At 49.7% G+C, this 26,285-nt stretch overlaps 7 protein-coding genes and 1 non-coding gene across 8 annotated transcripts, besides 6 other annotated features; 4 read left to right on the forward strand and 4 right to left on the reverse strand.

Moving 5' to 3' along the window:
- Positions 1-383: 383 nt before the first annotated feature.
- On the forward strand, positions 384-1,739 carry EKO05_0003719 (uncharacterized protein; the record flags this gene model as incomplete). Its single annotated transcript, XM_038938465.1, has 3 exons — positions 384-904; positions 961-1,532; positions 1,585-1,739. 3 exons carry the CDS (start codon positions 384-386, stop codon positions 1,737-1,739), a joined length of 1,248 nt encoding a protein of 415 aa, XP_038800559.1.
- Positions 1,740-2,811: 1,072 nt separating this feature from the next.
- Positions 2,812-2,853: a tandem repeat.
- A 1,171-nt stretch (positions 2,854-4,024) lies between these two features.
- On the forward strand, positions 4,025-4,112 carry EKO05_5t4. Its single transcript has one exon. It is a non-coding gene; the product is annotated as a tRNA-Gly (tRNA).
- A 914-nt stretch (positions 4,113-5,026) lies between these two features.
- On the reverse strand, positions 5,027-8,043 carry EKO05_0003720 (uncharacterized protein; the record flags this gene model as incomplete). Its single annotated transcript, XM_038938502.1, has 2 exons — positions 5,027-7,697; positions 7,784-8,043. 2 exons carry the CDS (start codon positions 8,041-8,043, stop codon positions 5,027-5,029), a joined length of 2,931 nt encoding a protein of 976 aa, XP_038800558.1.
- A 1,022-nt stretch (positions 8,044-9,065) lies between these two features.
- On the reverse strand, positions 9,066-11,065 carry EKO05_0003721 (uncharacterized protein; the record flags this gene model as incomplete). The annotated part of the gene is made up of 2 exons (XM_038938401.1): positions 9,066-10,558; positions 10,609-11,065. 2 exons carry the CDS (start codon positions 11,063-11,065, stop codon positions 9,066-9,068), a joined length of 1,950 nt encoding a protein of 649 aa, XP_038800557.1.
- A 1,676-nt stretch (positions 11,066-12,741) lies between these two features.
- Positions 12,742-14,245: a mobile genetic element.
- Positions 13,194-13,225: a tandem repeat.
- Positions 14,244-14,681: a dispersed repeat.
- Positions 14,680-15,045: a mobile genetic element.
- Positions 15,046-15,160: 115 nt separating this feature from the next.
- Positions 15,161-15,213: a dispersed repeat.
- A 922-nt stretch (positions 15,214-16,135) lies between these two features.
- EKO05_0003722 (uncharacterized protein) lies at positions 16,136-18,389 on the forward strand (the record flags this gene model as incomplete). Its single annotated transcript, XM_038938423.2, has 3 exons — positions 16,136-17,368; positions 17,522-18,318; positions 18,374-18,389. The coding sequence occupies 3 exons, from the start codon at positions 16,136-16,138 to the stop codon at positions 18,387-18,389; spliced, it is 2,046 nt and encodes a 681-aa protein (XP_038800556.2).
- Positions 18,390-18,989: 600 nt separating this feature from the next.
- On the reverse strand, positions 18,990-20,513 carry EKO05_0003723 (GTP-binding nuclear protein gsp1/Ran; the record flags this gene model as incomplete). Its single annotated transcript, XM_059636219.1, has 7 exons — positions 18,990-19,121; positions 19,176-19,381; positions 19,431-19,584; positions 19,638-19,730; positions 19,855-19,971; positions 20,047-20,213; positions 20,261-20,513. The coding sequence occupies 7 exons, from the start codon at positions 20,511-20,513 to the stop codon at positions 18,990-18,992; spliced, it is 1,122 nt and encodes a 373-aa protein (XP_059492202.1).
- Positions 20,514-20,533: 20 nt separating this feature from the next.
- On the reverse strand, positions 20,534-21,443 carry EKO05_0003724 (putative 26S proteasome regulatory subunit; the record flags this gene model as incomplete). Its single annotated transcript, XM_059636220.1, has 4 exons — positions 20,534-20,665; positions 20,772-21,103; positions 21,163-21,235; positions 21,288-21,443. 4 exons carry the CDS (start codon positions 21,441-21,443, stop codon positions 20,534-20,536), a joined length of 693 nt encoding a protein of 230 aa, XP_059492203.1.
- A 650-nt stretch (positions 21,444-22,093) lies between these two features.
- EKO05_0003725 (uncharacterized protein) lies at positions 22,094-24,842 on the forward strand (the record flags this gene model as incomplete). Its single annotated transcript, XM_059636221.1, has 7 exons — positions 22,094-23,134; positions 23,186-23,542; positions 23,590-23,790; positions 23,843-24,061; positions 24,109-24,337; positions 24,389-24,651; positions 24,708-24,842. The coding sequence occupies 7 exons, from the start codon at positions 22,094-22,096 to the stop codon at positions 24,840-24,842; spliced, it is 2,445 nt and encodes an 814-aa protein (XP_059492204.1).
- Positions 24,843-26,285: the final 1,443 nt, after the last annotated feature.

Below are 26,285 nucleotides of genomic sequence, written 5' to 3' on the forward strand. Positions count from 1 at the left end.
AAGAGGCTAGCTGCAAGAGGCGAGCTGGCGGCTGCAATGGGTCATTAGCGTGTGATTTGAAGCTTACGCCATGTGCCCGCACCTCATCAAGTTACAACAGTGGAGCTCAACGCCGTACGGTCCGTTTAGGGACTCGAGGAATCCTTCTCCTTGTGTTCTCTTGAAGCAGCCGACCTGCTCCGGTCGTTTCCATTTCCCGCATTCGTTCGAGTCAAACATCACTAAACCATGATATGACTATCTAGCGCACCAGTGAACCGCAGCGTCGAACATCGAACGATACCCGAACGGAAGGGGGCTCAGACACAGGCTACGCGTAACTGCACTTCATCCCTCAAAGCCTGAGGCAAGACACGTTCAGCCATCCTGACGCCACCGTACCCATGGATTACTTCCGTTCTAAGCGCTCAAACGCCCACCAGCCTATCCGCGATGACCGCCCCGCGAAACGTATATCGACGCCAGCTGGTCAGCGCCTCTCCATAGTACTCGAGTCCACCCACATGCGAAGCAAACCCGCCAAGTCAGAGCCCAAGTCCAAAATCGAAGTCACCACAACCAGCACCTACTGCAACGATCCGACGCATCAACACATCGGGCCAACAGTCCATGTGCACGAACCGCGGAAGCCTGGCTTCCTGTCCGTCATCACGGGGGGGAGGCTGGGCGACACACCGAGAGAAAGTATGGAGGATCAGGGTCACAACGGGAGCAACCTCAGTGTCAGTGTATGGAGTGATCCGCACACACCAAGGAGCGAGAAGTTCACGCAGCTGGAAGCCGGTGAGAGTGGTAGACGATGGGGTTGGAAAAAGTTGGCTGTCGTTGGTGCTATGATTGTCGCGCTTATTGTAGCACTTGCAGTCGGCCTGGCAGTGGGTTTGAAGAAGAATTCGCCGAGCAAGTAAGCAGCCGTGATGTCTTATGACTTCCAAAAAGAACTCTAATATGACGTCTCAGCTCATCTTCGACGCCTACCACAAGTGGCGACTCCCAACCAGTGGGCACAGGCACGGGCACAAGCCCTGAGACAGATACGCCGACCGCACCGACTTCCACACTCACGCCATCCGCTGTTCCATCGAACTTCCCCGTTGGAGCCTTTTCGCTCGTTACCTTCCTCGATACCATCGCGACAGGGTGCACTAGCAACAACGCAACATGGACGTGCGCGCCATATACAGATTACTATTCGGACCCTCAAAAGGCTCTTGCTGTCATCAACTGGGAGATCACCGGCTCTCCAGGCTCATACAAAATCTCATCGAAGGACACCTCCGACCTTTACATGACTTTCCAGAATGCGCCACTGGACTTGCTTGATGAAGGTAAGAGCACAGAACGGTATCGCTTTCAAATTAGTCGGACGAAATCGGTCAACATGACCGGAACCATTGGAGGCTTGAGAGGCAACTTCGAGTGCGACTACGGTGCGACCAATCTTCAGGCTTACCTTTACACGAAGATGCAGAGGACTTACCCTGATGATACGATCAATGTATCCAATACTCCCAACACTGTTTGGCCATATGGTAAGTCACAACGTAGCAGTTACCGCAATTCCATTCACTGACTCGCATACAGCTGTACGTGTCGAGCAAGCAGTGGGTGGTGGCGAAAATGTGCCCTCGTGCACAAAATCATCCGGCGAGATGGTCACCAATGGTATCAAAGCACAAGATGCGGGTAACCTATGTTCGTGTTTATACAAGAACTGGACACCCGAGAGGGCGTCATGATGCTGATACATTTTCTCCTTCTGCACCATTGTTTCCGTCAGTATTCCTTCTCTTAGCATCACTACCGGCGCATTCTCCACACGATATCCACTCTCACAGGGGGCATCTCTAAGCTGTCACTCATTTACTATCTTTCTTGTAGCGTTCAAGCCAGTCGAAAAGCATTAGAAGCGGAAGCGTAATCCTAGTACTATTCGTCATACCTAATAGAAATCCTGACATCGCAGATGTGCTGCCCTCGGATACCCTGAACGACATCCTTCATCTTACCGACTCTCAGACCTTTTGCGTGTCAACCTTCTCACAGGCTGCGCATTTCCAGTACTTCAAGCATGCAAAATGTTCTTTTCGTCTACTGCAAGGAAGACCGGCATCGACACAGCTGCATGGTTCTGAAAGGAAACAGAAGTCTGATGCATGTGTGCAGGCGAAGATGGTAGTTGTGTAGGTACACATGATGATGTGTCTTGGGTATATTCGATAGCGTTTCCAAATCGGTTGTGGTTGGATGCGGCTTAGCTTTGATAGAGGAAAGGACAGGCTTATAGATCGGAGGGAGAAATAAGGTCCACTGTGCTTTCATGAGGCGAAGCACAGTGTAGACCATATCTAATACATAATGGCTGCTTCTAGTATTCGTAGCGACGTGCAGTCTTCTGGGACATAGTATCGATGGTTCCTGTGTAAGTTTCTGATGATGTGGACTTGTAAGACACAGCACTCTAATGCCGCATAGATGGAACAAATGAGTTGTTGCTTTGTGTTGAGCTTGTTTTGGGGAACCGTTATCGAATCACACGATAACACAGCCTTCACCGCATCGCAAGTCACAGACACGGTATCCGGTTTCAATAGGTCATATCTTGAGCAGTGCGACCATTTTTGGCGTGAACACTCAACTTCATAGTTCTCTGATCATTGCAGGCCTTCGTCCGTTACATTCCATTCGCGTCGTCAGAAGCCTCAACGCTAGTATGGACTACCGTGACGAAATCGTAGCCTTGGTTTGAGGCCCAAACTTTCCTCTTTCGACGATTGAGAATGGACAGAAGGAAGGGAACCGAGAAAGGGTGTGGAACTCGATATCGAAGTCCCGGTCGAGGTTCAAGTCGAACTTGAGAAATATAGTGGGCGAGACGATGATGAGATTAGAAGTAAGAGCTACAATGATAGAGGAAGGGACGATGACAGGAGTAAGCGATTACAAGAGGGACGGAAGCAAACTGATAGAAATTGTCCAGAAGCCCAAAGGCAAGAATATCGAGAGGAGGTAACTCAGCCAAACAGAGACGCAAGAAACAAAAACGGACTTTATGCTCATGCTGAAGGACATGATGACGGGACACTGACAAGTGGAAGTAGAACGATTGCGAACATCTCCAACACGACACAGGAAAACATCAAGACGAGGCCAGGCTGACTGTTGCACAGTACGACTTGGCTGAATGACTGAAACAGTTGAACAAGACCGAGTAAGAGCTATGCAAGCCTATCATACATGGTTACTCGGCTGGGTAGCCATGTCCGTTTTGCTGTTACTTCTGTCCTCTTAATTTAGGCTTTGACTATTTCCACTATGGATGACAGTGCAATCAACCTCAACAATTCACTGTGACTTTCAAAAAGACATGCGAAAAAACCTTTTGCGGCCAGAGCAAAAGTGAAAACATTGCATACAACAGTAGGTATTCGCTAGTACCCGCCTGCCTAAATACTTGGTAATCTGCTAGTACGTTGTTTAAATAGAGCCAGGCAAACAGAAATCCCTGTTGTCTCCTCGATACCCACGGTGTGTGTATCCTGTCTACAGGAAGCTACTCGAAAGAAGTTTCGGGGTTGTTACTGTCGCTCTTGCTGTACGTGTCGGTTTCCTAGATGTGGCTCTTTTCACAATGTCTTTGAAGAGAACGCTCGGCGTGCCAATCTGCAATCTGCGATCCAGCCAGCTAAGGATTTAATGGCTCAAAAGTTTCACAAATTGAGTTTCTGGTTTCGCAAACTGGGTTCTGCTCCAATAGATGCTGGCCTGCTAATGCGGTGTTGTCGCAGCCGCATGCACGTTGTCCTTGGACATCAGAGGCATTTCGCCATCGTACGAAATCTTACGTTGAAATTATGGGACTGACTCGTACAGGGTAGGTATCTTAATGCGAATTCACTCTACTGACAACGATCTTAAAACGCGCTTGGAGTGAAAGAATTTCGACCTGCCCAAGGTGGTAGGTACCAAGTACTGCAATATAATTTTTAAAAAGAGTTGGACTTTCATGAAGGAACACCGGATAGCATCGGTGGTTTAGTGGTAAAATTAGCCGTTGCCATCCTCTACAGGACAGTTTCGGCTAGCCCCGGGTTCGATTCCCGGCCGATGCATTTTGCACTTCTCGTATAGTCAGGGGTGGTCTTGTCGATCTTTTTGCATGGTGGGCTGATGCGGGACATGAGCCGGCAACGTGGGACAACAACCTAAGCGGCGGGGTGAACACTTTTTTTGACGACAACGAATAAGGCCAGGAACTTTGCGAAATATGAATTTGACAGCGGGAATCAGGTAAAAAGTCCTCATCCAGAACATCCTATCCATGCTGGTACTCCATTGACTACGTGCGTTTATGCAGATTCCTTATTGCCCTGTTAATACGACGAGTCAAGCAGATGGTGTAAGCTATACGACGGTAGACCAAGGACAGTGCGCTACTGAGTGACGAGACCAGGACATGTGCAACACAATAAACCCAGTGCTGTAGACGCTAGGAGAGTAGTGAAGAAACAACAAAGCATAGTCCAACTAACGCTCTGCGAAAGCTAGATGTCGTGAGATTAGGTATCGCTATGTACTGACCCCGCTTCCTGCTACATTTGAAACCTGTCAACAGGTATGCATCGTCCTCCGCAGCCCTTCTCGTGCATCCAAGTCCCCATCACACCCCCGGTTTCGACTTCGCCAAAACGAGTCCTTTCGTAGCAGTATCACCGTGCGTCTCAACTCTGACCAGGCGCACCCCTCGTGCTACTCAAGCGAGTGAGCGAGCAGCCAAGCGCCCGAAGGGTAGTGCTTGAGTTCGTCGCAGAGCCTTGACTGCTCACTTGAACAGCTAGCGTTGCTGAGAAGACTTCAGCTCTTGTGTACGACAAGCTGTATTCTCACACACTCAGCAACTACCTTTAAAGCGGATCTTTTGAGCAATACACACGGCGGTTGTCCAGTTCGATCGGTCGTATACGTGTGCTTGTTCGCACTACGTCCGTTCATCTCCATGACGCGCCATGGTCAGTGGTACCTTTGTTCAAGGTATCAGCCCATCACCCTTTTCAGCCAATCCAGGGGTCGGTGGATCGATCCTTGGTGTCTTAACTTGTGGCAACAGACTCTTCATCATGTAAACCAGGTCTGCAGCTTTGAACGGCTTCTGCATAACTCTATCCGCACCAGCAGCCATTGCAGTGTCAATCTGCTCCTTTCTGACATTCGCCGTGACCGCAATGATGGGCAAGCGGTCCCCTCCTCTTGCACCAAGCTTCATTACTTCGCCTAACAATCCCTCTTCAGCCGTCTCTTTCTGTCGAATCTTACGCATAGCAGCCAGGCCGTCGAGGACAGGCATCTCCAAATCCATAAGCACAACATCGAATGTTTTCTGTTCCAGGGTATGTAACGCCTCCAGACCGTGGTTCGCGACGCTGACCACACATCCTGCTTTCTTGAGCTGCTTGCTGAGAACCTTTTGGTTGATGAGATTGTCTTCGACAAGGAGGACATGCAGCGCAGAGCGCTCTGTTTCCTTCCCTCCAGACTCATTGAACAGCTCATGTATAGTTTGCGGTCTGCGCTCCGCCCTCCTCGTTTTCACGTAGAATCCAAACGTGGAGCCTTGACCGTGCGCAGACGAAACACCAATCTCGCCGCCTTGTTTCTCAGTAAGCTCCTTGGAGATGAACAAGCCGAGACCGCTGCCACCGTATTTGACGTGCGTCTTGACGTTGGCTTGCTTAAAGCGCTCAAAGATGTTGTGGATTTCTTTGTCTTTGAGACCGATGCCAGAATCTTTCACGCTAAAAGCCAAGTATAATTCTTCTCCAGTCCCCCACTCTGGGCTGCTTGTGACATTGCTATCGAGGTTGTTTGCTGTAGCCCAAAACATATCCTCGGGGAAGAGCGCACGAGGGTTTGAGGTACAAGCGCTGTAGTGGATTTCGATACGAGGTTCGCCGGAAGGCTTGACAAACTTGATAGCGTTGGTAAGTAGATTGATGAAGACTTGAGTGACACGCGATGGATCCAGAAACAGATGGTCAACTTCGAGCTGAGCTAAGGACTGATCGTCGTAGACACTGCAGTTGATATGATTGCTCTTCAATTCGGCTTCGAAGATGTTTACAATCGAAGTGGCAAGTTTCGAAGGCTTGACAGGAGTCGGAGTGATTGAGAGTAACATGGAGTCGAGTTTGCTTAACGTGAGAACATCGTCGATGATGCGCTTCTGATGGTTAGCACACTGCAAGATAATATTCGCTGAGGCGATGTTGTCGTTTAGCGCATCCAGACATGGCTCCGGGATATTTGCTAGCTGGGCTTGACATTCCTCAACTGCAGTCGTGATGGCATCTGCGCAATGAACAATAGCACTCAGAGGGTTGCGCATCTCGTGAGAGACGACATCAATAAATGCTTCCTGTTGTCGCTTAGCCTCTCGAGCCTCGGCTGCCAACCGGGCTTGGAAACTCTGCGCCCATTTTAGCCGCGATATATCCGTTGTGCAGGCCATGATAGACTTAGTCTCGCCGTTCTCACGGTAAGGGAAAGCCATGATATGAATATGAGCTGGCTCTGCTTCACCGATAGGCGGTGTATACTGACGTTTAACACGGAGCTCGGCCGTGACGTGTTCTCCACCAGCCAAAAGTTTTTCCCAAACTTCCACTGCTCTCCATCGGTCACCATCGTGATACACATTGAGAAAAGCAAAACGATCCGAATGTTGGTCAGCGCTGTTACCAGATAGCTCGTAATAATGATCGTTTGCCCATAACATGTCGCCCTGCAATGAGACATGGCACATGCCTACGGAAGCATGGCTGATCAGGTGTCGGAGTTTGAGGTCGCTAAAAGCAAGGTCTGCTTCGAGTTGTTCCTGACGTCTTCTCGAAGATTCTGAATCGAATGCTGAGGAAATCATGCTGGAAATCATGCGGTTGAGGTCCCGGTAGAACTGTTGGCAGTGAATGTCGTACGGTCGACAGGGATTCGTCCCAGTGACCAAGTACCCAAAGAGACGCGTGCCGCTGGCTAGGGGCATAACGACAATATGCTGTGGTCGCTCACACCAACCTTGCCATTGTACTCCGTCAAATCGTCCATCGCAGTCAATCATCGTAATCTCCGTGCCAGCACGCAGCAAATCAGGAGCAAGTCCTTCTTTGCTCCCAGTGGACACATCGTCAACTAGCAAACGGTGCCCCTCGGGGACTCCGATGTGCCCTTCTAGCCGCAGCTTGCTCGTCTTCGTCCCTTTGTGAACCCTGTACAACATCGCGATGGGAACATCATAATGGTTCGTTTTAAGAGTCGCAATGATATGATCGGAAACGGCGTCGACGCGGAGAATTGGTACTGAGGTGAGGGCGTTCAGCATCTTTGTGCGGCGTTCAGCAAGCTTCTGGTCGGTGACTTCAAACATGGAGTTGTAGAAACCCTCCGGCGCATACGCCGGTCCCACTGGAACAAAGTTGCCGTTGAAAAATGTCTCTTCGCGCCATCCTTTACGCTCCACTATCAGCGATGCCGCCGAAGAGTAGTTGACGCCTGCTGCCGTTGTCCTACACTGCTCGAAGATCGGTTCAATACCGCTCCACAGCTCTGGAAACCCCTTGCGAAAGGTCGATCCCATGAGCTGAGGGTGTGCTTTACAAGCAAGCGGCGCATAGTGTTCGTTATAGACAGCAACTAGGTCTTTACCCCTATTCAAATCAGTCAGGTGTAGCGTGACATTTCCCCCCCAAAAAAACCTGGGCAGAAGTGAGGTGGTGGCTATCCATATACATACCACCACAAGCAAGCTGCGCGCGAGTCAGCCATTACGAATCCCGTGAAGAGTCGTAGTGTTGGTGACCATGTACTCAGTGGCCCCAGGCTGCTGCTACTCCAATTCGTTTCGCAAAAGAAGCGCACATGGTCGGTCTTGGGCAGATCTTCGGTCCAGTCATGCTCAATAGCATGTTCACCATAGGGCATAATCAAGGTCGCAATATCTCCGCTGTCAGGCGGCTGAGTGTGCTGTTGGTTGCGCTGGGTGATGCCATCCATGAGACGTGTAGCGACCACTGCAATACGGCGAAGGTGTCTGTCGAGAGCGATGCGACGCCAGCACCCTCGAGTGCGGCCATCTAGGCGGGACTGGTCTTCCATCAAAGCCCATGTCGGCACGAGACATGGCGGGCTTCGTCCGTGCATTAGTCCGTGCATAGATCGATCGAATGTGCAGGTGGATCGGAAACCTGCACTTGCTTTCCGCTCCAGTCGTGGTAGTGTCGTTGAGACCCCACCGCTTCCCGACATCCTTTGCAAGGTCGTTGATCATGCAATTGTCACTGTGCTCTCATCGCATCTTGATGTGTTTTGCCTCACAAACGCTGGCTCGACACTTGAGAGGCTACATCTGGCTCGCCACAGTCCAACCACTCGGCTCAGATTCCCAGGGCAGTCCGTGTATTGGTCCGTCAACAAAGGTTGCAAAGGCTCGGGCCTTGACCACCTTGTCGCTTTGTGAACATGAAGTCCTAATGTGAACCTAAGCCATCGACTACTATGCGCGACCTTTGCTCGAGACAGGTTTAATGAAAGCGACAGGCCGTCTCTTGACCGTTGCATGCAAACGCGTCTAAGCAAACGCCTGATATCATGGTCAGGGTCGACTAGATCCAGCGATTCTGGAACCTATTCGAGTCAGCCTGTCCATGTAGCGCGTAAATCCGGCGAACACTTTGAGCAGTCCAGACAGCTCTCGACAAACAACGAAAGAACCCTGATGTGATCTAGCATGGTCAGATATGTTTTCGGCAGGTGTCAGAGATCATGGGAGATTCATATGCTAGTCCTGTGAGAGCAAAATATTATCGCCGCGGCGGTTGTCGGTCAGATTGTCTCATGGTGCCCGCAGACCCTTTCACTCCACAGCTCACACTTCGCTGTTGTACCTGTACGGACCAACTTGCAAAATTACATATGGGATAGACAGAACGGAAATTAAACCCGATGTGCTACCGACGACCTATATACTCTAATGTATCATGTTGAACACTTGCTACTGTCTCATCGAATCTGGTCCTTCAATCGAAGTGAATCCTCCACATCTCTCTTTCGCAATCAGACTCGTACGCACTCCTTGTATGCAACATAGCGGTGTTGTCGCTGATGAGGAGGTCACCTTTCTCCCAGCTGAACCTCAAGCATGAACGCCAATCGTAGATTCCGGTGTTGACCACATCAATCAGCGCCTTGTCTTCGTTCTCAATGAAGACGTCGCAAGTTGAAAACTTCGTCTTATTCCAGGGTTCGTGCCAACGAAGGCAATGCTCACCGGTGGTTGCGTGCTTGACAACCAGGCTGAGCTTCTCCTGGTCCTGCTTCCAAAACCCTGTGTTGTGCGTGCCCCATGTCACGGGCTCGAGACGCTCAACGGTCCATGGAGGGGAGAGGTAGCGAAAAAACAGGCGTGACGCTGTAAAGAGGGTATAGCCACTCCCCTTGGGTGCTGTGGCAATACAGGTGAAGTACTGGTAACCTGGAGGGTTCAGCACTTTTGTAATCTCGCCAGTGACAGGATCGGTAACATCTTTGTATTTAAAGATGCCGTCGAAATGCATAGGCATGGCTTCGTTGGAGGTAACGTTATTAGCGTTCTTATCATCCTTTCCTGCATCCTTCACCTTGGCCATGATGCCGTACTGCGGCCAGACAAGTACTTCGCCAAGGTTGTGGGCACTGCTGGTGAATATCTCTTGGTTTGTGGTGTCGGAAAATCCGCGGAGAACGATGGGTGAGAAAGTGTTCGTTAAGGTACGCACTTTCTTCAAAGGGATCGTGGTCATGGAAGGGGTGCCGGCGGTAGGACGGACGATGAGACCTGTCGGGTAAAGATGCTCGAAGTTGACGTCACATCCATCGTCGCTCCAGTCAAAGAGCTCTGATTTGGCGCGGTAGAAGTAAGGTCGGCCTTTGTGGTAAATCAGCTCATACCTCTGCAGATCAACGATGTGCCTCTGAACCGAACGATAGCTTCCGTCCAACTCTGCAACTACGACAGAGTGCCACGGTGTAGCTCCAAGCGCACCTCGCTGTTTTTGTGGGATAAGCGCCATTGAGAGTTTGTCCTTGCCACCAGAGTCGTGGATCGATAAACGAACGTAATCAGTACGACTTGCTTCAAGCGCAGCGGCGAATGCCTTCCAACGACCCATCATTGCTTTTGCTGTATCCACGATTGTCACAGCCTGTTCTTCCGGAGCTTGCTGGAGCCACTTCTTGTTGAGGAGGAGATCCGACTTCAGAAATTCGAGGTATTTGGTATGCGTCATTTGCATGTCGCTGCTGGACATGTTGGCCATGTTGGCTTCGAATTGTGGATCACCAAATCGCTTGTTCAACTCTTGACGGATATTATGGGCGTTTGCAAGGTAATGTTCCTTGGACCATGTACCAGGGGTGCCTAATAGATCCCATAGGCGAAGAAAGCTGAGGTGATGCAGGTCATTGTCGACGGTAATTTGACGGACAGCTTCCCCAAAAGTCCATACATCCTCGTCGGGAACACCAAGTAGGTCTAGTGTTCTCAGTCAATGCTTGTCCAGACAGTTATGGCAGAAAACATACCGTTGTAGACAAGCCCATCAGAAGTGATATGTACTTCGGCTCCGTGCTCATACACTGCTTTGATGTTTTCACAAAGTCCGTTGAGGTGCTTCAATGCAAGTTCTTCTCCAAGATCAGGCAGATTCCCAAGGACCTTGTCTCTTGAGTTTGGCGACTTGAAGGGGAAGCCAGGAAGCAGCATCTTGACGGACTCGCCGCGTGAGACCTGGCCCAACACGACGGGAAAGAATGTTTCGAAGCCTTCCCATGAACCTGTGCGCTCGAAATTCAACCCATACTGTTCGATAGTTTTAAGGACTGCAGTGGCTGTCGCCTCATGTTGGCTCGCCGATGTTCGGGTATCGTCCCCAGACTCTGAAGTGTCGAGGATCTCAGTAGTGACGATCTGTACGGGTTCGATTTCGTGGGCTTTGTTTTCGGTCACAGTGACGAACTGCGGTGTGTGAAATGAATCCATTTTGAACAAAGTACACGTTTGAAACGCGATGACAAAGATGGACAACAGATGAAGAAGGCAGTAGTCGACGATTGAGATGTGTGCTAATCTACTAAATGAACAATAGATTTAGGAGGTGCCCTCATTAAATATAACAAGACTGTTGGTGGTGTTGTAGCGCGACTGCGACCTTACCTAGTCCAGTAGGGAGATGTCCGCTCAGCCGCAACGCCTCGCTAATGCTCGCCTGAGATATTGTAGCGGGAGATGCTGGCCTGTCATTGTGCAAGAGCTGACAATATGTGGAATCTGACCGCAAGGCCTTCGCTGCTGTGCGGCAGGAATAACTACCAGCACTTACTTGCACTGCTGTTGAGTGAGGCGCGACTCTCAACACAGTCAGAAGAAGGATTGCGGCGTAGCGTCAGAAGCCTGAATCAGCCCTCGAACCACATAATGTCGCATGAGTTCTGACGATGTTCGAAACACGGTACTCAGGTACCTTATTCGCAGATTGGCAATTCCATCCATGCTGTTCCTAGTCGACAGAGTTGGTGAATGTGGGTAGCAATACCTCTACTATGTCACGGAAAAGGTCAGCATTTAAAGTCCGGTAAGTATCAGTGAAGGGCGATTCTGAACAGTTGTAAGCAGATTTCTGGTGGCTTGCTGAGATGGGTGTGGGATTGTCGGAAGCTGCGGTGCTGCCGTGGCTAATTTTGGGGTGCGGCTCAGCCGCTACTGCTCCTTCCCCAGCCCCAAGCTACATTTAGCAGATCTCTCTTCTCACTCGCTTGAGCTCAACTGCTTTCTTACATGGAAAATGCGGCTTTCTGGTTTCACAGCTGCTCGTCTGTTGATATTATCACCGCAAGCGTATGATAAGACTAATCGAGTGTAGATTACTAGAGCGGGTGAGCGAGTACAATGTCTTGAGCCACGTGCCTTCTCGTGTTTTTTATTCGCTGTGCCTTAAAAGTGCGCCTCATCAAGGTCTTTCTGCACGGCCCACATGCCCCCTGGAATCGCCGCGCACTTTTGGTGGCTTTAACGTGAATTACGATTGTGCTTCTGTCACAGTTCGGCCAAGAGAAACAGTGTATGACATTGCCAAGGAAGCGTGAGGACATTATTCGACACAAAAGCAATGGCTCTGGACTCAGTCTGCCATGTTGCATAGACTGTTCTGGTAGAACACAAAGCGACGGAAGCGTGTTGACGCTTACGAGAACGTCGATAGAGTCGCGAGATCTTCCTGAAATGTAAGTCATCGAGAGGCTCCCCAAGCAGATCGCGCCGAAGTCGTTTCTCTCAAATGGAAACCGCTTAGCGCACACAGTGCTTATCTCATTTTCAGACCCTCGGCAGGGTGTGGCGCAGGCGAGGCAGCGAAGCTCTGCTGAGCGTCTGAGAGATTTTGGTTTAGCGTTGTATGTGACACAATCTTACTTTAGTAAGGGGATTTTCTACCTACTACCCCCTACTTGTTAACAAGAACAACGTCTCCTAGTCTATTGCGTAGGACGCAGTAATTACTCTCTCTTTAGGCTATCTTTTAAGTATAACTAGGTATAGGCCTAAACGCTGCTTCTTAAGTGCTAGAGGTTAGGCAGTGTAAAAGAGGGAGCTAAACTAGATTACTAAAAATAGAATAACTTTTAATGCTGTAGTTGTAGACAAGAAAGAGTAAAATAAGATAACGTACCCCACAGGCAAGTCAGACAACAGGCAAGTTGGACACTTTTGCCAAGCCCCCACCAAACACCTCCTCCTACACTAATGTCTTCTTAACAACACTATTTAAATGCGTTAAAGGAAGCGCAGATACAGCTTGCGCTCTAGGCTCTTAAATAAGACGCAACTCTATCTCTGCAATGCGCTGCTGCTATCTACAAGGTCCCTTAAAGCACACTAAGTAACCAGCGCACTAGACAACTTTTACGCGCTAATTCTATAGCTAACTTACAGAAGCTGGATAATAATAAGAAGGAGGTAATTATTAAACATATTCTTAAGCTAGATGTGTAAGGATTTTCTCTTTAGCTTTTAGATATAGCTACTATAGCTAATTCTTTGTATACTAAGTGTAATCTAGGCCCTATTAGCGTAAACTGGCCTAGTATGTTTGTTAAGCAACACCTAGAACTTAAAGTTAAGTTTAATTATAAGTATAACTATAAGAGATCTCTCTATAAGGATCCTAAGGTTCTATAGGGCTGGTTTAGCCTAGTAGCTAACACTAAAGCTAAGTATAGCATCTAGGATAAAGACATATATAACTTTAACAAGACAGGCTTTATAATAGGCTAGATCTCCCTAGAAGTAGTTGTTACAGCTTTAGAACAACAAGGTCAGCTAAAGGCTATCTAGCTAGGCGACTAGGAGTGGGCTACAGCTATAGTAAGCATTAATGCTAAAGGATAGGCCATTCTAGCCTTCCTTATCTTTAAGGCCTACTACTACCTCTCTGTCTGGTACAAGGAGGAAGAACTGCCTTAAGACTAGGTTATTAGAGTCTCTAATAACAGCTAGACTACTAACAAGCTTGGTATAGACTAGATAAACTACTTTAACAGGCATATAAAGGAGTGTACTATTAGCACCTACTATTTACTTATTATTAATAGTTATAAGAGCTACAACTCTCTTAAATTCCAGTAATACTGTAAGGATAACAAGATTATTACTCTCTATTTACCTTTTTACTTATTACACCTTATACAGCTCCTTAATATAGGTTATTTTACTACTTTAAAGAAGGCGTATAGGCGCTAAGCTAAAGTACTTATACAGAACTAGATTAACTATATTATAAAGACAGAGTTCCTACTATACTTTATACGCGCCTATAATGCTGCAATTACTTCTAAGAATATCTAGGGAGGGTTCTAAGGTGCTAGATTAGTCCTATTTAACCTAGACTAGGTTATAATAGCCCTTAATGTAAAGTTGCGTACTCTATTACCACTACTACCTGTTAACAACAAGCTCTAGCAGTCGCAAACTCTAAGTAACACCCTTAAACTTAGGTTGTAATTAATGCTTATAAAGATAAGGATTTAGAGGTATATAGATAGTTCGCCTACCTCTATAGTTAAGGCGTTTAAGAAGGTAGTAAAGAGGGCAGCAATAATTGCGCATAAGCTAGTGTTGGCGCAACAGGAGATTACTTAGCTTTAAGCTGCTAATAAGGCAGCTATAACGTACTCCACGGTCGAGCGGATCACACGATCGAGCGGATCACTCAAAACCCCACCAAAATTGTCCAAAACTACAACCCTTTATTTCAACAACCACGCAATAAAATCTTCTTAAAATTTCAGAATAGTATTGCATAGTTATTGGTAAGTACATATCTAGATTTCAGCTTTATAGCTATAATAGTTATAGAAATAGCCTGCAAATAGTGCTAAACACCCCTGTAAAACAGTAATCGCTCAATAACGTCTGTGTTATAGATTCTAGCACTCTAAGACTTTTAAATACTCTTATTTATATTAGTGCAGCCCTGTCCTGAAAATTTTAGAAGATTTTATTGCGTGGTTGTTGAGATAAAGGGTTGTGGTTTTAGGCAATTTTGGTGGGGTTTTGAGTGATCCGCTCGATCGTGTGATCCGCTCGACCGTGGAGTACGTTACAACAAAAATTACATAAAAGAAAGCAAGTTTAGGTAGAAGGGACCCTAACAGTTAAAGAGGGCTAGTAATTAACAGCTCTTAAGGAGTTTAGGGCGCGTAGTAATAGGAAGAAGGCAAAGAAGCAGGTGCGTGCTAAAGGAGGTAAGCCCTCCTAAAGGCGCTGTAGACAGTGTAATTAGACAGGACATAATGCGCAAACATGTAAGAAAGAGGTAGAAGTAGTTTCTAAATAGTATTACAGACTATACTGCATATTACAGCACTAAACTAGGTTATTTTAGGCTATAATAGGGTGGTGTTTGGTGGGGGCTTGGCAAAAGTGTCTGACTTGCCTGTTGTCCAACTTGCCTGTGGGGTACGTTAAGAAATATAGATATTCTAATAGATTACTACCTTCTCTATATAATAAGCTTGCTGTAAGGCTTTCTAGCATCTATACGTAGAGAGAGAGCCTGTAAAAGAAAAATTCTTAGTATTTTAAAACTGCTTTATATACAACAAGGAACTAAAATCTCTCAGACGCTCTGCTCACAAAACACTAGCTGTGGCGCAGCACTGTGGCAGCCAATTGACGTGCGCGGAGCGTCGGATTGATGAGATAACACAGTGCCGCAATGCAAGTTCGAAGTCGCTGAGCACATAGTTGAAGTTCTGCTACCGTTGTGCAGACATGCAGCCCAAAGTTAACATTCTCGTACGGACATCAAGGTACAGCTGCTGTGATTATGTATTGTTTGCTGAGATTGGAGATAAGTCTAAAGAGGCGGTGAGCTAGGAAGGTGCGTCCTTGAGCATCACGCTTGCTTGCTTCTTTCAAGTTGGACTGCCTTCGGAGAACAAGGGTCGAACTCTACAAAGTCAGACACTGCGAGGATGCGACGGGGCACCGTCCCGCAGCACTCGTACAAAGAGGCTGGTATTTCGCGGCTGTCCCAGCGGAACTGTAATGTAGTCGAAACATGGCGTATTGGGGGCTTAGGTTTGGCGAGCCGGCACACAAGCGCGATCGAAGAGTCCCTGCAATACAACGACGTGTTGAACGGTGATGCAGGAGACACAGAACAAGGAGAAGAAAAAGCAACGAGTTGCGTACTGCGCGCTCCAATTGGCATGAGACTGGGACCCTCCTGAGGCTCCCGGCTCGAGAGTCGGGTGCGAAAAAGTGGAGCCTGGGTAGCACGATATGCAACAAAGGAGATGCGGACCACACCGAAGGCAAGGAGAGATGTTTGCAGCCTGTCAAACGTTGGCGCGTCGCGTACCGCGAAGCTGATCGGGGATAGCGATCGTCTCCATTCGACGCTAAAATCGTGCACGTGACTGTAGTAGAATAGCGGCCGTTGTTCGCGTCTCAGACCTCAACGTCTTCTTGGACACTGATTCCACTTCCTCCTGAGCCCGCGCGTTTTGATAAACTCCGGATTCAGGTCGGTTGGGTTTGCGCTGCCTGCGGATGTCGTCTCACACTATACCTATGGCCCATACAATGCCGGGTGTTTCTGCTGGCTCGGTTGGCGTAGATCCCGCTTACTGGAGGACCCACGAACTGTCGAGAGAATATTTGTCTCCAGGGACATTGCATCCGTCACCAGGAGGAAACTCATCCGCCCACGATAGTGCGCAAAGTATAACATCCACTGCACAAACACCACAAACAGATAACAGTCGGAAGAATTCCTCTGTGGAGAACGGACAGCAGAATGGCCAAAAAAGCAAGCAAGCCGCAGCCGATGCCAGTCAAAGAGCGTCTGTCGCCGTCGCATGTGTCCCCTGCCGTAGCAGGCATTTGAAATGCGATGGTGGTGTTCGTTGTTCAAGATGTCGAGCGGATGGAGTCGATTGTACTTACATCAAGTCACGACGTGGATGGAAGGGCAAGAGGAAGACCAAGCGGGAAGATCAAATTTCGCCAGTTGCCATCAACGGCGCGCAGGTCCCTCAAATTCCCATCAGTAATGGCCATATGGTGAGCAATGGCACCATGGTCACCACTGGCCAGCTACAATCACCCAACTCCTACTACAATGGTGAAGCACCTATTATGAATCAACTCAGCCCCACAAATGGACTCGGCGTTCAATCCATGCCACCGCCGGCTGCTCCCCAGCAGCTCAACATGAACGGAACTGCAAGAGTGAATCGGTTCGGTCACCTCGGTCCCGAGACGGCAATTCAGTCGTTCTTCCATTACTTCTACAACTCACATCCGTTTTGCCTACCAGAGCCGCGATTACTGGAGGTCTTCAACCAGCGAAAGGCCCCGTTACTAGAGTACGCGGTGCAGTACCTTGGCTCGAGTTATCTTTCTGCGATGCCCACGGAAATGTACAAAGAAGCTTTAAATCGGAACATCAACAGCGGAAACTATGCAAGAGACGGTTGGTCAGTACAGGCGTTGTTGCTCTATGCCATTGGTCTTCACGCAAATAACGAAGTTCCGCGAGCAGCTCAAATTTTTGCTGCTGCACAAGACCTGACGCTTGAGGTTGGGCTCAACCGCATGGAGTATGCTCTCATACACGGAGAATCAGACCCGCAGTTTGAAGAGAGTTGGCGACGGACGTGGTGGTCGATGTACACTGCGAATGGGATGCTATGTGCAGTAAACCCGGGCGTACAATTCAAGCTCAAAGACATATTGACAGACGTTCCGCTACCATGCGAGAACGATCAGTACCTTTCAGGGGTAGGTACACCTTCATTTCTGCATTATGTTCTACATGGCCTACAAACTCGGCTCGGTGCCGTCATTGCGTCAGGTACCCGCTCTTAGCAGCGCATGTACCGATCTACTGATTCAGAGTCGTAAACACATGAATTTCCTGCTAATACCACCCAGCACATCCCTTACCCTGCGACCCTTGTAGATTATGACGACTCCGCTTTCATGCCCACCCTTCCGGTTTACTCGTCCTTCACCTACCTGATTGACGCCATCCGCATCCTTGGAAAGGTCTTCGAGTGCGCGCGTCTCGACTCAACTTTTGAATATCACGCTGTTGATGTCGTCGATCAGTACCTCTGCAACTGGCGTCTGCATCTTCCCGCCAGCAAATTGGATATCGTTAACAATGACGGTGTAGTCGACGAGGTCCTTTTCCAGGCACACATGGTCAACGCAGGTAGCACGATCATGCTGCACCGGCCCAGAAGCAATCTGGGCTTCGGCCGGGTGGAAGGTGTGAACATATGTGTGCAGCCAGGCCAAGTCCTCCTACCCACCCAAACTCGCGAGATCCACACCGCCAAGTGTCTCACCTCCGCCGAAAACATCAGCTCTTTGATCCGCCTCCCCGGCCAACTACTACACCACACACCCTTCTTTACGTGTGTGGTCGTAATGGCATCTGTCGTCCACCTCTCGTACTGGTCCTTCCTTGTTCCCGATGGGCAAGACGATATCGTCAAGCAGTCGATCCGCCTGGACGTGGGCGCGTTGCAGCAGTACAGCAACACATGGCCAATTGCAAATGTAGTGTTGGGACAAGTGAGGGGAGTAGCGCACACGTTGTTCAACAGCAAGAAGGCCATGAGCATTCATCTCTGGAGCAACATCGCACAGGGCGATGTTATTAGGGATGTTATCGAGGATGGAGGCAATGTACCGCCGCAGCAGTACGCGCAGTTGATTGCACCGTAGGCCGTTCCCACCCCCCAATTATGTTTGCATGTTTGCTAATGAGTGGGACAGGATGCTCAAGTCGTAGAACTCCTACGATCCCATCGATGCTTGCGCTTGTCTCGCAAATTTTGAAGCGCTTACGAATACTGTTCTTGCTTTGCTCAGTTGCATATGCGCCTTAGCATGCCCTATCACTATACCACTCCAGCCTTCTTCTCTCGAATCCAGCCAATAGGCGAAGTGAATCGTTGGCAATGAAAATACACCTGATGACGTGAACGAATGTAGATGTTTGTTAATGAGAAACGATTGACTGCTCAGCAGATGAACCTGCGTAGATAGAAGCCAGAAAATGTGGTTACCGTTTCGTATCCAATGTATATCAGGTTATATCATGAATTTTGACAGTGTCGAAGCGTGTGCATTCACTCAAAATCACTTGTAAAGAGCAGCTGCTGAAACATAAATCGTCTAGTGTTTTCATTCATCGGAAACGCCAGCTAGTCCAGCGCACCGGTTCAAACCCCTCCATCATTCATTGCCCGTCTTCATTTTCGCTAAGAATGTCCGAAGCTCATGATGTCCAATCGACTATCTCAGATCGCTAAATTCCGTAAACCATGTCGTGCACCCATTATAGCGCCAGAGCCACGCGTATGGACTCGACGCGAGTTTATCGTCGTATCTACAAGTCGGCGTCGTCCTCGTCAGGCAGGGGCAGACCAGCGGCGTCCTGCATCTCCTTCTGGTACTGCTCGAGAACAGCCTGGTCGACCTGGACCTCGGGAGGAGCCAGAGCTGGGGCGGCGACGAATTCCTAGATGTCACGTTAGAGGTTTGAGCTTCGAGACTGCAATGCGAACTATCTTACCAAAGTCTGGTTACCGACGAGTTTCCTGGCAAGCCAGAGGAAGGGCTTCTCGAAGTTGTAGTTGGATTTGGCGGAGATATCGTAGTACTGGAGGTTCTTCTTGCGGTGGAAGGTAATGGACTTGGCCTTGACCTTGCGCTCCTTGACGTCAACCTTGTTACCGGTAAGAACAATGGGGATGTTCTCGCAGACACGGACGAGATCGCCTGTATTTAGTCAGCAAATGACTGCGTGGGTTTTTGGTGCATGACGTACGGTGCCAGTTGGGAACATTCTTGTATGTGATACGCGAGGTGACATCGAACATGATGATACCGCACTGTCCGTTGATGTAGTATCCATCACGGAGACCACCGAACTTCTCCTGGCCAGCTGTGTCCCAGACGTCGAACTGGATCTGCCCAAGGTTCTTATGATCGTTAGCATGCAATGTCGCGCGACTGAAAGGACCGACAAACGTACGGTGGTGAAGCCAAGAGGGTGAACTTCGACACCGAGGGTCGCAATGTACTTCTTCTCGAACTCTCCGGTCAAATGGCGCTTGACGAAAGTGGTCTGCAAGGTAAACCTGTCAGCTAATATGCTCGATCGCAGGCGGGCTGCCCTGTTGTTTGGCATGCTCTCAAGCAACGTTGGCCGTTGAGAGCATTTCCGTGTCGTGTACGAGGTCTGAACGCACCTTTCCTGTACCGCCGTCACCAACAAGCACGAGCTTGAAGGTTGGGACCTCGCCGCTTGTTTCGGCCATGGTTGTGGTCTGTTGTGGTGGGGTAGTAGGCAATGTGTTGCGCAAAATCTGGGCAAGGCGTAATGTCAGCGGCGGTCGGTGGAAGCAGCGCCAGAAAATTGGCAGGGGAGCAGGCGGACGCACCTCTTTAGTAGAGAGTGGGGAAGGAAGAGACGGGTTGAGTGGAGGGGCAATGAAGAGGTTTGTTTTGAAGATTTGGCCGGGTGCCACGCTCTCGCGCTCTGTCCGCAACCTGGCCCAAGCGCTCAAGGCAGAGGCAGTACTCCAGGCATCGACAAGGCTGGCTTTGTCTTAGAAATCAGACAGCGTGTTTGTGTGAATCAGAGCGCTGAGTGACACAGAATCTCGAACTTTTTCTGATGCAGCAATTGAACGACGGGTATCATGCTTGTTGTCCCAAACCCAATGCGCCACGCAACCAGTACTGCTGCCCACTCGATGCTCCAGCCTTTCCCATTGCAGGCCGTCACGCAAGCCATTTGATCCAACCACCGCAATACTTTATCAGAACCGGCCAGTGCGTCCACGTCATCGTCATCTGCTTCCTTGATGGCCTTGACGGTCTTGTGCTGCTCGATAAGCGCCAACATCCAAGCTGCAGTCATTCAGCTTACAAGGGCAGCAAATGGCAACCCAACAAGCCTCGTCCTCCCCAATCCCTTCGCGGTGTAAGCTGCATCTGTACAGTCTCCGATGGGCCACCTGAGCTGCTAGGCCTCAGGGCTTTGACTGTAATCGGAATCTGGTAGCTGTTAGCTTGTGTATGCAATGCTGTTGACAGCACCTTGTGCAGGCGGCCGCCCTGCGAGGCGGTGATGCTGCCAACACACCAAACTCGTGCCACTCACTCCCTCATTTTGCGACACAGCCTCAGCTACTCGCCCCAATCTCTCATGGTTTGTCCAGTCCACCCAGCCAAACTTGGTTATGCTGTCGCCCACTTGCAGGCCGGCCTCATCAGCCGGGCTACCCGCTACCACACTATTGACCTTCGCGAAGGGCGCCTCTAGAGTCGCTGGGGATGCACCATGTCCTGCCTGTGCCTGGCGTGTTGCAGCGGGGCTGCTCTGTGCCTGCTCCGCGAGTCGCGCATGGTGCTCGTGCAGGCCCTTCTCAATGCGTGACATGAGGTCTTTGTAGTCGTTCTTGAGCCGTATTATGCGCGCTCGAGTCGTTCGTACTGTGTTGCATAGTCAGACATGGCCGTGTGCATACTGTACATGACATGGGGTGGCCTACTCTGAGGGACATCGATGTCACTGCGAGGGAAGCCATCGAAAGTGGTAAGGCCAGTGCTCATGTTGACACCATGCTGCACAGCAACAGTTAGCCCCAACTTGCCTCTCTGAGTGTCGGGAACGTACCGAATCCAGGACTTGCCCCAGGGCTTTGAGCTCTGTCTCAACCCTGCCCCTCTCTGCAATGAGCTCCTGCAGCGAGAGCTGCTCCTTTGGCACTCCATTTGTGTAGCCTCCAGATGTTGGCCCTGAAGAGACGGTAGGCGCGTGAATATCGTCCATTGTGCAAGTGTTTGGCTATTGGTGTGGCGGGATCTCAAAGTCGACGCTACTGAAGGACTGCATGCGTGGGGGTGGAGCTCAAGACGCGGATACGCTCAAAGACGAACGCGGGGTTCGCGCGGAACTGCTACCTGCCTGACGTCTACCATGATCCGTCTATCTTCAAGAAATTTCATTGAAAGACACAGCATCTGCGCCAAGTCCTAAGGAGCTCGTTCTGGCAAACGATACTGCCATCATGCTGAGCATCGAGTTAGCAGCCTCTATTGGCAACTTCTTCGTGACGGCGACCTGCTCCTTCCACTGTTACCACGCGGTTCCACGGGCGCTCCCAGGGGCCCTCAGCAGCTTCAACCATGGCGCCGGCTCCTCTGCACTTGTACAATGCTGAAGTGACCCTTCTGCATGCTATGCTTACATGCGGTCAAAGCAAACATCTCACTTTCTCTTGCGCTTTCCTGCGTCAAGCTTGGTGCTTTCTCTCGCAGCAGCCATACATCCTCATGTTGCTCTTCTTTACTCCAATGCTCCATAGCAGTCTCGTCTCCCCTTCACCCATTGCCGTGCACCAATTCTATTCATCTCACATGCCATCCCACACTCCCATACTCCTCCTATAGCAAGTGCCCTCGCGCACCCTGGACATCGACATGGCTTATATGCTGTCTCTGCGACCGCACAGCCCGCTCAAGCGCTCCTTCAGCGATAAACCTTACCTGCAATCTTGCTCTCCCCTGAAAGAGTCTTTTCTTGCGCCCCTCAGCGATATCACCACTCGCAACGCGTCTGCATGTTCTCTATATACCCTTGGCTCGAACAGGTCCAACATCTGGACTCGTGGAAACGAAAATACTCCGCCTCTCACGTCGCAGTCCCTACTTGACCTTGTACCGGAACAACAGGGCTACATCCTCACTGTTCAGAGCCTAGATGTTCGAAACCTCGAACATGAACCTCGGAAGCGTAACTGCGGCGTGGATCGAGCACCACCATCGTTGTCCCGCCCTGCAGCACTTTTCGTTCTGTCTTCAAAAAAGAGCAAGGGCCTACAAAACATGAAGAAGTCCTACTTCGGCAGCGAAAGCTCGGTAGAAGACACAGATGTTGATGACGACAACATTGAAGAGTCGGAACTGTTCAATCTGCGCGAGGCCATCCACGTACCTTTGCCTGGAGTATGTTTTCCGGACGAAACTCGCGATGAGCAGCAAGACGTCCGAAAAGCCATACCTTCGTCTGTTCCAGCTGAATCGAAACCATTCCGTCGATGGATGAGTACCTTACGTCGGCGGCACCTTCAACGTCGCAAGAAGCTAGAGATGTCTTTGGATGGTGCAGAGGAAGTCCCAGTCCTTTGTTCGCCTTTACAGATGTCGACTGACTCCGCACGAAGAACATCAGAGTCGATGACATCTTCCATGGGCTTTGTCACCACAGTCAAAACTACTTCATTGACAATTGGTAGCACAAGCATCGCGCCAACGTCCGAGAGAGGCCTGCATAACAAGACCAGGCTAGGCAACAGAAGCAGCAACATTGACGCTCGCCGGTCAATAGAGGGTCACCGCGGTGTTCTAGGCCCAGTCATTGATGAGAGTGCATGGCTGAGATCATTGCAGCGTCGCAAAGTGGTAGAAGAATTGATCGCTTCAGAAGAAAGCTACATCGCCGACCTTAAAGTTCTCATCAATGTCAGTCAGCTTCTCAAATACTCTACTAACATCCGCTAATACAGTCAACAGGACTACTTCATGATTCTTACCGCCCTTCCTGCCCTGCCTGGCCACACGAAGTCATCCATACAGCAAAACATAACCCAGATCCTGCAGCTTCACGAAGACCTCCTTGCAGCATTCCAACAAGCTGTCCCTCAAGCAGACTTTACCAAGAGTGCGCAGCAAGAGACTTACCCTGTAACAAAGGCCAAGCATATCCGTTTCCACAGCGCAGACATCTTGCCAGGTCGCTTAGGTGAACACAAGGCCACGCGACGCCTGAGGCATTCCTTAGAAATTGGTCGATCCCCAGATAGAAGGCCTCGAGGCTTGGTCACAGACACGAAAACAGTAGGAAGCATTGCCAAGATATTCAACCGACATGTAAGTGCTACAGCCTTCTAGCTACCATACATGCTTACCGTGTTTAGATGAGGCGATTCTTTGCTTATGAAGAATATGGTGCGCATTGGACGACAATGTCTTCTGACCTTACCACCATGTGCAAAGGGTTGCACGGCTGGCAGGAGTATGAACGAGGGGTGGAAGCACTACAGAAGGTCGTTGCTTCTGAGAATAACCGCGAGTCCGGCAGCAAGAAAGCTTTGAGCTTTGCTGATCTGTTGATCAAGGTGACTGAAATCTTTTAAGTCCCCTACCGCTTACTGATTGTAATATTCACAGCCAATCCAAAGAGTGTGCAAGTATCCCCTACTATTCGATGACCTCTGCCGCCAAACACCTGTGTGCGACGATCCAGAAGCTCACGCTGAGTTGGAGAAGGCTCTGTTCCGATTGCAAGAGACCATCCGTGAGGTCAACAAGGCAAAGGACGACCCGAAGACCCGCCGACTGATCGAGATTACCTGGCAACTGCAGGACAGACTTTTATTCCAGGAACATGTAGGCTGCATGTTTTTTGGCTGCTGGACACTACTGATGTACTGTAGGCGATTTCTCGCGCGCTCGTGTTTCGTCTGCTTGGACACGTTCTTCTATGCGGCGTCCTACATGTAGCGTACCAGACCCCGGAGCGTGTGAAGGGACAATACATGGTCTGTGTATTGTACAAATCCTGCCTTATACTCGCAACAACCACTCGGTCCTACTCGTCGTTCACTGTGGTTGCCTGCATCGGCCTGGCAAATGGCAGTATTGAAGAACCAGACAACGGCCGGGGTATGTTTTGCCAATGACCGTGCACAAGGGTTGTATGAATAACGTCAGTAGGTATCCAATGTCACACTGCCTTTCATACCTGGAAATTCGTGTTCGAGCACAACCATCGACTGCACGAAATTATCATGACCGCCTGCTCGCCCCAGGAAGAAGCGGCGTGGAAAATGCAGCTACACGAACGCATTGTCTGCGAAACGCACGATTTCGTCGAAGGACAATCCACTATGCAAGAGATGTTCTCATGCTTGAGCTTAGACATCAAGTCTCTTGGGCAAGTGTTCGGCCATGCAGACAGCCTGGTGCGGCGCATGTCTGTACATCGAGCTGCGACGCTAGGTGCGAAGACCAACCTGACGCAAATCATTATCAGAAATACGCAGGCCCAAAAGCCGCCAGAATCACTACCCACGTTCTCGCCGGGTGTAGTGGCTCGCTCACAGTCACTTCTATCTTCGAATCACGTTCCTACTTTGGCTCCAAGAAGAACCGAGCGCATTCGGCTTGAAACCGCGCTGGAAGACGTTTGGACTAAAGACCTTCTACCTTACCCAGGGTTATCAAGCCGAAGGGTCGAACATCAGATACGTGCTTCAGCAAACTCAGTGATGCGAAAGCTTAGCATGGCGAGCATTGCCAGCAACTTCTCACGCCGCTCGCCAAGCTTTTCAAGCATGAGCAACAGTCGCTCAGAAGACTCATACGGCAGTAGGGTACACAGGGTGTCACATGGAAACCTCCGTGCAGCTCCAGTGTCAGATCGCCGACCAGCTCCCGCAGTTGTGGACTTTCATAACGCGCCAGCGGCCTTCCTACCTGCTGACTTTGAGCTCCAAGACACGCGACCGTCCAGCCGACGTAAACGCCTAGCAGACCGAGCAAGAGGAGCAGAGTGCTTGACAGAGAAGCCTACGCCGGCTAGACCGAAGCGGACGCGACGACTCTCGTCTCACATCATCAGTCTTCCACGAAGTGAGTCCAGTACGCGAGTCTACGCAAGGTCTACGTCCCACGGTTCTAGCGCGACCGTTCTGCTTAGACCTGAATCTGCTGTCGAGTCGAAGAACCAGGAAAATGAAAAGCTTAAAAGGAAGGGAGACAGAGAGAGTGGGAGCTCAGTAAGAGAAAAAATTGGTACGACGCCGTCAAAAAAGTTTTCGAAGAGCAAGAGCAAAATCTTCAAGTTCTGGGTATGATGAAGAAAGTCTTGACTTCGTTTGGATTCAACACGAACATCCTCTCGTTGACTTATAGAATCGCAATTCTCGATGTACTTGTTGGCCGAATGCGCGCGAAAAAAAGTTGGAATAAGAACGATTATTACAATGTCACGACTGCCTTGCGACTGGCAGAAACGTATGGAGAAGCATGTTATCGGAACAGCGGCATTGGGGTAACGGACCGAGATAGAAGAACGGCACTTCTGCAAGGCACACCCGCATGCCACGTTTGAGTTTGAGATGAGATGACGTCACTGCATCATGGGCACGATCCTACACAGTAGGTGCTTTAAGACATAGGTTTGGACAGCATTATTTCAAGCATAATTGAAGCATCGAGTGACAAAACATTGACGCGAATTAACCAATTGCTGTGACACTGTTACACAGTGACATCAGGATTCGATTCCATTATTTATTGGACCACATCCATCGTTTGTGAGATCACTTCGCAGATGAAAGCCGAGCGTTGCGTGTGTGCCTTGGCCACTCACCGCCCTTGGATTTGGGTAGTTTCACGATCTAGCTAGAGCCTCATGCCTCACGCAATCCTGCAAGAGAAGGTGAGAGAACGGGGTTGCTTGTAACAAAAAGGACACGTGCTTGGCATGACGTAGTCGACGGGCCCGAGCTCCCAAGCTGTAAATACCCCTCCAGAGCTCCGTCTGCAACCCCTCTATCATAACAATTCACTCAGCTTTCACGTCTTACTACAAACCCTTACATACACC

This window comes from Ascochyta rabiei, chromosome 5, assembly GCF_004011695.2.
Source record: "Ascochyta rabiei chromosome 5, complete sequence".
Classification (NCBI taxonomy): Eukaryota; Fungi; Ascomycota; class Dothideomycetes; order Pleosporales; family Didymellaceae; genus Ascochyta; species Ascochyta rabiei.